Genomic DNA, 11,121 nt, shown 5'->3' with positions numbered 1-11,121 from the left:
GCGTCCTCCCCGCGGGGGCCCGCGCGGCCCCAGGGCGCGAGCCCGTAGGGCCTGGGGGCGCGGGAGCGCGCGGCCGCCCTGGCGCCGGCGTCACCGGCCTGCTGTCCACAGGTCACCAACGAGATCACGCCGGTGCTGTCCTACTCCTACCTGGCGGTGCTGGTGCCCATCTTCCTGCTGACCGACTACCTGCGCTACACGCCGGTGCTGGTGCTGCAGAGCCTGAGCTACGTGTCCGTGTGGCTCTTGCTGTGGCTGGGCCGCTCGGTGCTGCACATGCAGCTCATGGAGCTTTTCTACAGCGTCACCATGGCCGCCCGCATCGCCTACTCGTCCTACATCTTCTCGCTCGTGCGCCCCGCCCGCTACCAGCGCATGGCCGGCCACTCGCGGGCGGCCACGCTGCTCGGCGTCTTCACCAGCTCCGTGCTGGGCCAGCTGCTCGTCAGCGCGGGCGGGGTGTCCTTCTCCACGCTCAACTTCGTGTCGCTCGGCTTCCTCGCCTTCAGCCTGGTCCTCGCCCTGTTCCTGAAGCGGCCCAGACGCAGCCTCTTCTTCAACCGCGACGCCCCTGTGTGCCGCGGGGCCGCGCCCTCCGAGCTGGGCCGCATGAACCCGGACGCCGGGCCGGGCCGGGCGCCGCGGGGGGCCTGGCGGGACTGGACGCTGGTGCGCATGCTCTGGGAGCTGGGGCGCAACCTGCGGTCGCCGCAGCTCCGCCTCTGGTCCCTCTGGTGGGTCTTCAACTCGGCCGCCTACTACCTGGTCGTCTACTACGTGCACATCCTGTGGAACGTGGTCCACCCCACCACGGACTCCACCTCGGTCTACAACGGGGGGGCGGACGCCGCGTCCACCCTGCTCGGTAGGCCCGCGGCTCCACCGACCACGCCCGCCCTGCCCGCCCCGCCAGGATGGCGGTGACGTGTCCTGTCTCCGCAGGTGCCATCACGTCGTTCTCCGCGGGCTTTGTGAAGATCCACTGGGCGCTGTGGGCGAAGCTGGTCATCGCGGGCGTGACGGCGCTGCAGGCCATGCTGGTCTTTCTCATGTACAGCACCAGCAACATCTGGCTGTGCTACCTGGCTTTTGTGCTCTTCCGTGGTGCCTACCAGTTCCTGGTGCCCATTGCCACGTGAGTTGACCTGAGTGGGTGGCTGTGGGAGGCCACGGTCTGGGAGGCCACTGAAGTGCCAGAGCCCAGAGCCGGGCAGTGGCGGGCAGCCGGAGGGCACACACCTTCCTCTTGCCGGTTGGGGATGGACAGACCGTCCGCACATGTACAGAGCCCTCCCTTCCAGAATGTTCTGTGGGGAGCAGAAGGGGTGTGTGCACGCAGTGCTGAGCTCGTTCGGTGGCGTGCGCTCGCTCGTGTCGGGAGGAGCGGTGAACCCAGGGTGCTCTCGTTTGGGCCCAGGTGTCCCGTTGTCCACAGCACAGCCTGTCCTGGCTTCTGTGACCCTGAGCTTGGTGCAGAGCCCGGTCCACGCGCTGTCCCCTCCGCTTCTCCCATGGAGACTGCTTGGTGGCCGCGGTCTCCAGCCCTTGTGGAGTCCTCCTCCCAGCTCCCTCCCCTGTTTTCCAGGCCCCAAGCGCTGCTGTGGGCCCGTCTGGGTGCACGAGGCCTTTCTTGTCCCCTCCCATCGCACGGCCGTGGCACATGCACGGCCAGGGAGTGACCAGGTGGCCCAGCTCACCGGCCGCCTGGGGCTGTCCTGGAGCCCTCGCATTCCTCACGCCCAAGGATGTCCCCAGAGCTGTCCGCCGGCCCACTTGTGCCTTCCAGAACCTTCTCCAGCCCGCGTCCTGCTTGCTGCTAAGATCCTCTGTGTGCTCCTTCGAACTGACCCTTCCACGAAGCTGATGCCACACGTGCTCCTACCACACACGCTCACATCCCATGTGCCCACGTTACATGCACGTAGGGGCCTCCCTCCCCGTGCCTCCTGCACCCAGCAGGTGGGCCTGCTCTGTCACCCTCCGGGGAGGGTGGGGGGCCCTCCTGGTCACCCCGAGTCAGACGTCTGTCCCCACTGCTTCCCGAGCTCAGGCGGTATCCCCAGGCCTGACTCTCCGCTCCCCGTGGCTTCCCTGCTTCCCGCCACACCACACGCTCTCTCAGCCGGCAGACGTCCCAGAAGCATTTTCTTGGCACGCGCCCCCTGTCCCGTCACCAGGATGTAGGCAGGTGTAGAGGAGAGAACAGGTGCCTCCTCCCACCCGAGGCCTCGCTGCTGGCATTCGGGTGTCTGGCCTGACGTGACTCGGAGCTCGTCCCTCTGCCTCCTGCCCTGTCTGCTTCGCTCTGGGGCTCACGTCACGATGTGGGCGTAACCGGGCTCTTGCTGATGCTGTGCAGCTGGGCCCCAGCTGACGGGGGTGGTGCGTGTGGTATTTTCTTAGGACAGCCCTGAGATCAACTCCTCTTGCCGACGTTTCTTTCTCCGAATCGGGATGATGGCCTCAGGTGGCTCCCAGAAGGGGCCTGGCCAGGCAGGGCGTGTGCTTTGGAAAGGGGGCGTCAGTAGATAGCGGGAAGTGCGTGGTGGCCCTGCAGGCCCACTGGCCTTTCCATAGGGACAGTGGGGCTGGCTCCTCCCCGGTGTGAGTGGCCTGTTTGTTCTGCGGTTCTCTACTGCGTCAGCCGAATGCGGTCGGAGCTTTGTGCCGTGCCCACTGGCACGGCTTGGTTTGCTCCCGCTCAGGGTTGTGGAGACATGGGGGACACGAGGAGGGGTGGCGTGGCGTTCTGCCATGCTGGGGACGTGGCCCGGTGTGGGTTTCCCTCAGACCTCTGCCTGACGCGCGCTCTCTCGCTCCGCGTGCTCTCCGGTGGGGGTCACAGAAGCCCGGCGGGTCGGTCTTGCTCCCACCCCAGACCCCAGCACAGCGGAGCCCCTCGGCCTCTGTCATCCTCTTGGAAGGCTTCTTGGGTATGTTTGCTTCTTCACTTTTCAGAGCTCTAGAGTATTTCCTGTTCAGTTACTCATTTTTAGGGGCGCTTTGGGGATTTTAATGGGAATACCTTCACCTGTCCGTTTCTCTGCAGAGGACCGGGAGCTGAGTGCACGGTCACTCCTCATTTGTCTCACTGTCCCGTTCCTAATTTATGAAGTCTTCAACAAAGAACAACCGTGCTTCTAGAACCCTCCTCACGATGCTCTGCCCGTTCTCATGAGGATGACCATCTCTGCCCCAGAATTACCAGGAGACGTTTTGAACATCCTCCTGGGGGTGCATCTTGTCCTTAGTCTCGGATTCACAGAGCCTGGGGCGTGTGCCCAGGAGTGGCGGGTGGCCTGGATGCCGGGAGGGATTTGCCGAGTCCCCGTTGTACCGGGGTGCTTCTCGTTCCCCTGCTGAGTCTCACCTTGACCGCTTTCCCGTTCAGTTTTCAGATCGCGTCTTCTCTCTCTAAAGAGCTCTGTGCCCTGGTCTTCGGAGTCAACACATTCCTTGCCACCGTCCTCAAGACCATCATCACTCTCATTGTTTCTGACAAGCGGGGTCTAGGCCTCCCAGTCCACTCACAGGTGAGCCCATTTCAGCCTTGCTGCCTGGGGGATGGGAGCGTCTGGCCACCGGCATCTCCCACTCCATGGGTCTGGGACCATAGGTCCGCACTAGGGGGTGGGGAGTTGTGCGCAGGGTGGGCTGGGCACTTCCGGCCAGACACACAGACTGGAGCAGAGCAGGGAGGGAAGGGGCAGCCGGACGCCCTGTGACCTCTGAGGCCGGCCCAGGTGCAGTCCCCTCTGGAGGAGCTCTGACCGGCCCCCGTGCTCCCCATGCTGGCTGATGTCCCAGGAAGCATGGAGGCATGGCTGCGAGCCCTTTCCTTGTGTGGTCGCAGCTCAGTGCCCTCATGTTAGATCTCTGCCCTTCTGTCAACGCCTGTCACACCCAGGCCCTGGCTCACGCGCCAGCTATCTGCTGCATGCAGGACAGGAAAGTCGAGCCAGTGGGGTGCCTGCTGGCTCCTCTCCAGTCCCTCCCCTCGTCCGACCCTGAGGGGGTTCTCGGTGCTTCTGAGCAAAGCTTGAAAGTTCCTGTTGCCTGTGAGGTTGGGGGACATTCACACATGTGACTCTGGGTGGTCTCAGCCATGGCAGGACCTGTCTGGGCCAGCTGGAGTTAGCCAGAGGTCAGGCATGCAGGAGGGACGGTAACCGGGCCCCTGGATCTGTGCCCTCAGCCTGGGGGCTTGCGTCCTCCATCTGCCTGGAGCCCGGGCCTCCCTGGGCTTGGTGGGCTCCACAGAGAAGTCCTGACCTCCGTCTGAGGGAGCTGAGTTGGCCCTGCCTCGGTGACCGCAGAGCTGACCTGGAGGAGGCGCTGGGCAGGGGCAGACCCTCTTGTTTAGAGACTGGCCTGTGGAGTTTGGAAGTGCCCTTGGGGAGAAGGAGGTCTGAACCACGTGCTCATGTCTGCAGGCTTCTGCAGGGCCCCCCAGGCTGAGCTCTGGGACTGTCCGGTGCGAGCAGGATTGGCAGAGCCCCCCACGTGGATGAGTGTGTACGGCGGGGGGGGGGGGCAGGAGGGGCTGGGAGTGCAGCTGGGCCTGGGGGTGGGCAGCCTGGGAGCCCCCCCGGAAGCAGGTGGGTGGTTAGTTTGTGATTAGAAATGCTGATGGGATCCACAGGGAAAGTAGCCCCTGCTCATCTTGCTCACTTTCCTTGTTTACAGCCTGTGTATCTCTTCATGTCATCCCAAGTGCTCTTGACCTTAAAATTAAAATAGCAAAAATGGGCATATTTGGGAATGACAAAGAATTGCAACTCAGGACAAGCAAAACCGTAGGCAAGTCTGACCCATAAAGGAGAGGAACGATATTTTATGGGGAAGAAGGAGGAAGTTGGGAGGGGTTGTTTTGGACGGAAGTCCACTGGCGAAAAGCAAGAGTTCAGGGTGATGACGGTTTCTCGGTTTCCCAATGGCCGAGTTTCAGGGGTGGCTGATTTCTTGTAGGGGATTCCGTGAACTTCTGCTGTTGGGGCCTGTCGCGGGTGGTTCTCTTCTGCGGAGCGTTCTTCTGTGGGGTCTGTGATTCTTCCTGTGATTGGGGTTGAGTGGCAGGGCCCTCCCAGTCTCCAGACTCCACTTGGCTGAGGTTCACCTTCATTAATTCTCACCGTGTTGAGAGGGAGCGGCGGTCAGACTGGAGACTCGTGGGAACCAGGACACAGCAAGTGGGGAGCTGGCCTGGGTTTGCTTGCTTGTTTGTTTTTTTAAAGATTTTATTTATTTGAGAGAGAAACAGAGATAGCAAGGGACAGCATGAGGGGGGAGGAGAGGGAGAAGCAGGGAGCCCAATGCGGGGCTCGACCCCAGGACCCCGGGATCACGACCTGAGCCAAAGGCAGACGCTTAACCACTGAGCCACCCAGGCGCCCTGGGTTTGCTTGTTTTTTAAGTTACGCTATTCTTGAGTAACCATACATTCATATGCAGTGTTAGAGGTAACACAGACCCACGCCTCTTCCCACTTTCCCTGCTGGACACGCCCTGCGGGGCAGCGTCCCTTTGGGGGCCGACTTTACACAGGCAAGAGCGAGAAGGCTCTGCCCTCAGGGCCCTGCCCCGGTTGTTCCCGGCCACACCCCTGACCCCAACCCTACAGTTCCTCCACCATTTTTGTGTCTTCTCCTTTCAACAGTGTCACTTAAGTGGAATCGTGGTCTGTCACCTGTGGGATGGGCTTTCTCACTCAGCCCGCCCCCCTTGAGATCCACGTGGGTCACCGTGCTCACACGCCCATGTGTGTGTGTGTCCGTCCCTTCCACCGTCCGTCACCGTGTCCGTTGGGTGGTGGACACGGCTGGTGTACCTGCTCCCCGTGAAGGACTCTGGGTTGTTCCCAGTTTTTGGCTGTTGTGAATACACGTGCTTTGAATATTGAACGTAGGTCTTCATTTGTCTGGGACGAGTGCCCAGAGGAGCCGATCCTGACCCCCGTGGTGGTTGCGTGGTTTTTAAGGAGCCGCCAAGCTGTTTCCCCGGTGGCTGCCCTGTTTGGCCTTTCTGCCGGCAGGTACGAGAAAGCCAGTTGCCCAGATGCTCAGTTTCGGTGTCGTCCCTGTTTTTCACTGAGCGTCTGCCTGGCGCCGGGTGGTGCTTGTTTGTGGTCCTGTTCGCGTCTCCCTGTTGGTACCAGCGATGGTCTGTCCTCGTGTGCCGGCTGCACGTCTCCTGGAGGGACGGTCCCTCGCTCTGGCCCGTTTCCTAATTGCATGGCTTGTTTCCTCGCTCTTGAGTTTTGAGCATCGTTTGTATGTTGTAGGTCCCAGGTGTTTGTTGGATTTATACCGGACCCTTGAACGACACGGTTTGAACTACATGGGTCCACGTATACGTAGACTTTTTTCAACAGATAGAGCGCTATAGATGTGTTTTCTTTATGATTTTCTTAGTATTTTCTGTAGCTTACTGTATTGTAAGAATACGATATGTAATGTATATATACAGTGTGTTAATCGTGTTACTAGTAGAGCTTCCCGTCAACAGTAAGTTACCAGTAGTTAAGTTTTGCGGGAGTCAGAAGTCACACGTGGCACCCCAACCCCTGCATTTTTCAAGGGTCACCTGTATGTGGTTCGTATGCATTCTCTGTAGCTGTAGCTTGTTCTTCTATCCGGACGGTTTTTGCAGAGCAAAACGTTTTAATTTTGGTGAGGTCTGATTCATCTGTTTCTCCCTTTATGGATCTGGGTTTTGGTGCCAAGCGTAAGAACTTTTTATATAACCCAGGCTCTTGAAGATTTCCCCAATATCTTTTTTAAAGTTTTATAGTTTGGGGGTGCCTGGCTGGCTCAGTTGGAAGAGCATGCGAACTCTTGATCTGGGGGTTGTGAGTTTGAGCCCCACATTGGGTATAGAGACTACTAAAATAAATAAACTTAAAAAACAAAAAACGTAAATGGGGCACCTGGGTGGCTCAGTCGGTTAAGCCTCCAGCTCTTGATTTCAGCTCAGGTCATGATCTCAGGGTCGTGAGATTGAGCCCCACGTTGGGCTCCATGCTGGGTGTGGGACCTGCTTAAGATTCTCTCTCCCTCTGCTCCTTCTCCCCCCTAAAAATCAAAATATGAAAAATAAAAGGAACATGAAGTTTTGCAGTTTTACACTGAAGTCTGTGGTCCATTCCGAGTTGATTTTTTTGTGAGGTGTGAGGTTTCCATCAGGGCTGCTTCTGTCTGTGGACATCCGGTCATTCCAGTACTCTTGTTGAGAAGAGTGTCTTTTCTCTGTTGAATTCCTGCTGTACGTGTGTCAGAATCGAGTGGTGCATGTCCGCGTGAGTCTGTTTCTGGGTTCCCCTCCTGCCCTTCTGCCGTCACTGCAGCGTCCTGCTTTCCAGCCGCATGGGAAGTTCTGAAATGGGGCAGACCGATTCCTTCAGCTTTAGGAAATGTTTTTTCAGAATTGTTTCAGCTATTTCTTTGCCTTTCTGTGTAAATTTCAGAGAAATTTTGTCTACCTACGAAATTCTTTCTGGGATTTTGCTAGGAGTTGCAGTAAGCCCATGTCATTTCTGGGAGAATGGACATCTTTACTCTGTCGAGTCTTCTAGGCTGTGAACATGGTGCATCTCTCCACTTATTTAGGACTTTCTTGATTTCTTTTCAGCATTTTGTAGTTCTCAGCGTACAAGTATTATACCTGCTATGTTGGATTTACACCTGAGTATTCCCTTGTTTTTTCAGCAATTGTGAACGATACTGTATTTTTAATTTTAGTGTCTACATTTGCCTGCTAGGGCTGCCATATCAGAATACCAGAGACCCGGTGGCTTAAGTGGAATTTATTTTTCACAGTCCTGGAAGCTAGAGGTCTGAGATCAAGGTGTGAGCAGGGCTGGTTCCCCCTGAGGAACTCGTTGGTGTGTAGACATCATCTTCTATGTCCTCACGTGGCCTTTTCTCTGTGTGTGTGCCATGTCTGGTGCCTCGCTGTCCTTCTAAGGGTACCAGTCCTGTTGGGATAGGGCCCACTGTTAGGACCCCTTTTGACCTTAATCATCTCCTTGAAGGCCTTTATCTCCCAATACAGTCACACTGGGGGTGGGGCTTTCACAAGTGAATTTTGGGAGGGACACAATTCACTTCATAGCAGTATCTGTGTGTCTGTCGTGAATATATAGAAATACAGTTGACACTTGAGTGTTAGTCTTTTACAGTCTTGCTGAGGCCATTTGTTAGTTCTAGGAGGTTTTGGTCTTAGTATGTTTTATGTTTCCTCGTCTTGCCTTCCTGCGGCTGGCTCGAACTTTCTCTTTATTATTTCCTTCTACTTGCTTTACATTTATACTGTTCGTCTTTTTCTAGGTTCTTGAGATGGGAGCTTAGATTAATGACGAGCCTTCTTTTCTGACATCTGCATTTAGTGCTATGCATTTCCCTCCCAGTACTGCTTTAGCATCCCACAAATTGGTGTGTTGCATTTTCATTTTTGTTCACTCCAGTGTATTTTCTGATCTCTTGAGACTTTCTCTTTGACCTATAATTAGTTCAAAGGCTTTTGTTTAGTTTCCAAGTGTTTCGAGATTTTCCTGCATTTTTTTGTTGCTGATTTCTATTTTCAGAGAATACAGTCTACCTGATTTCAGTCCTTTTAAATCGGTTGAGGTTTGTTTCATGGCCCAGGATGTGGTCTGTCTTGTTATATGTTACGTGGACCCTCGGAAGGGCTGTGAATTCTGCTGTTGTTGGGTAGAGTGTTTTATAAATTCCAGTTAGCTCCTGTTATTGATGGTGTTGTTGATTTGTTCTCTATCCTTGTGATTTTTGTCTCGTTCCATTGTCGAGAGAGGGGTGTTGGCATCTCCATCTTTAATTGTGATTTGGCTATTTCTCCTTTCAGTGCCGTCATGTTTTTGCTTCACGTTTGTAGCTCTTTTGTTTGTTGCATGTGCCTTGGGAATTGCTGTGTGTGTTTTGATGAGTTGAGCTTTTGGTCATTATGGAATGGAATGTCTTTCTCTGCCTCTGGTCATTTTCTTTTCTCTGAAGTCTGCTTTACCTGATATCAACATAACCACTCCTGTTTTCCTTTAATTAATGTTTGCGTGATATATTCTCTTCTACCCCTTGTTACCTGACTGTATTGTTATATTTGAATTGAGTTTCTTGTAGACCACATATGGTTGAGTCATGTTTTTTAATCTATTCTGCCAACATCTGTCTTAGTAAGTGGTGAATTTAGACCATTTATAGTTAGTGTAACTGTTGATGTGTTAGAATTTATGCTGCCGTACCATTTTTGCTTTTCTTCTATTGTTTATGCATTCTTTAGAATTTTATTCTGGTTTATTTGTTGTGTTTTTTGAGTATATCTCTTCGTGCAGCTTTTTTGATGGTGACTTTATGTGTTAAATGACTGGTCTGAGGGAAGTATGGAAATCTTACCTCCTACTATGTCATTCTACCTTCCACTGTTGATAGTGCTGTTGTCTTAAGTATTTTCTTTATGTACCAGTACAGCTGCATGAGATAGGGTTCTGACTTTTGCTTTAACTATCAAACATTTAGAAAATTCTAGAGGAGAAGGAAAGTCTTCCATTTACCCATGATTTGGCTCACTGTGTTCTTTCTCTTTCCTATTGGTCCAGGGTTTCTTCTTTATGATTTCCTTTCTGTTTAGAGCATCTCCTTTAAGCCATTCTTTTAGGGTAGGTCTGCTGGTGACAAATTTTTCTCTTTTTCCTTCTTCTGAGAGTGTCTTGATTCCTTTTCATTTCTGAAGATTCACTGGATATAGGCTTCTATGTTGATAGTTTTCTCTTTTAACTTTGAAAAATGTGTCCCTTCCTTGCGGTCTTTGTGGCTTCTGATGAAAAATCCACTGTTTTTCCCTTAAGGTGCCACTTTTTTCTGGCTGCTTTCACGATTTTTTCCTTTTTCTTTGCCTTTTGCTTTCAGAAGTTTAAATATAGTGTGTTGGCCTAGTTTTCTTTGGTTTGTCCAGTTTGTGGTTCCCTCAGTGTCTCAAATCTGTTGGTTTATGTCTCTTACCAAATTTGGGGAGTTTTCGGCCACTATTTCCTGAAGTACTTTTCCAGCCCTAACCTCTTTTCTTTTTGTGGGATTCACATGACACAGCGTCACATCTTCTGGAATAAAAGGGAATGAGGCTCTGCTTATGACTTTTTTCTCTGTTCAGACTTGGTGATTTCTGTTGTCCCAGCTTCCAGTTCATTGATTGTTTTCTCTGTCTCATCTGTTCTGCTGTTGAGGCCATTCATTGAGTTTTTAACTTGGTTATGGCATTTTCAGTTCTAACTGTTCTTTATCTTTTCTCCTTCTTTTCTTGGACGTTTTCGTCTGTTCCTAGTGTGTTACTGCTTGTTGAAGCATTTTCATCTTGGTGGCTCTAAAGTCTTTCTCCGATAATGTTAACATCTGCGTCATGATTCCGTTAGAGATCATTGTGGTTCTAGGTATGCTGAGTGAGTGACTGAACCCTGGACATTTCGGATATTATGTTACGAGATCTGGATCTAACTGAAACCTTCCAGTGTAACTGGCTTCTCCTGACGCTGCTCTACAGAGGAAGTTGGGAACATGTACCTTGTTACAGCCAGGTAACAGGCTCCCCACTCAGCTCTCCTGACTGAAGGGTGGATTGGGGGGCCCCTCATTACTGCTGGGCGGGGACGGGAGTTCCAGCTCCCCACCTGGCCTCCAGCCTCCCGCAGTTAGGGGCAGGGGTGCTTTGTTATCGCCTCCCACAAGGCCTCCAGTGACACCACTGGGGATGGGGTGTTCTTGCTGCTGCTGGGTGATGGTGAGAGTCCTCACTCTGCAGGGCAGGGAGTTGGGGGTTATTATCATCTGGTGAGAGTGAAAGTCCAGGCTTTCTGTGTGGTTCCTACTGCGGTAAACTTTCCAGCTCCCCACTGTGCCTTCACCACCACCACCGGCAGGAGGCATGGCACCTGGCTAGAGTCTGGGGAGTGAGGGTGGGGTCTGGTTAGAGTCCGGGGAGTGAGGGTGGGGTCTGGCTAGAGTCCGGGGAGTGAGGGTGGGGTCTGGCTAGAGTCCGGGGAGTGAGGGTGGGGTCTGGCTAGAGTCCGGGGAGTGAGGGTGGGGTCTGGCTAGAGTCCGGGGAGTGAGGGTGGGGTCT

General features: G+C 53.8%; 1 protein-coding gene and 1 long non-coding RNA gene across 9 annotated transcripts in view; both read left to right on the top strand.

Moving 5' to 3' along the window:
- SLC19A1 (solute carrier family 19 member 1) overlaps positions 1 to 11,121 on the top strand; it is a 22,547-nt gene that overhangs the window by 9,604 nt on the left and 1,822 nt on the right. For 4 of the 8 annotated variants that reach the window (XM_031032239.2, XM_081800916.1, XM_081800901.1 and 1 more), the window contains exons 3-5: positions 112 to 865; positions 943 to 1,135; positions 3,392 to 3,533. In XM_031032239.2, the coding sequence (XP_030888099.2) occupies positions 112 to 865; positions 943 to 1,135; positions 3,392 to 3,533 (1,089 nt within the window). The other 4 variants (XR_004076934.2, XR_004076932.2, XR_004076933.2 and 1 more) reach the window with 2 other exon arrangements.
- LOC145716696 (uncharacterized) lies at positions 3,543 to 9,785 on the top strand. The gene is made up of 2 exons (XR_014139496.1): positions 3,543 to 4,513; positions 4,551 to 9,785. It is a non-coding gene; the product is annotated as an uncharacterized LOC145716696 (long non-coding RNA).

This window comes from Leptonychotes weddellii, chromosome 1, assembly GCF_054177405.1.
Source record: "Leptonychotes weddellii isolate Sample4059 chromosome 1, ASM5417740v2, whole genome shotgun sequence".
Taxonomy (NCBI): Eukaryota; Metazoa; Chordata; class Mammalia; order Carnivora; family Phocidae; genus Leptonychotes; species Leptonychotes weddellii.
The sequence above is the reverse complement of the archived record's forward strand: the minus strand, read 5'-3'. Positions and strand labels throughout refer to the sequence as shown.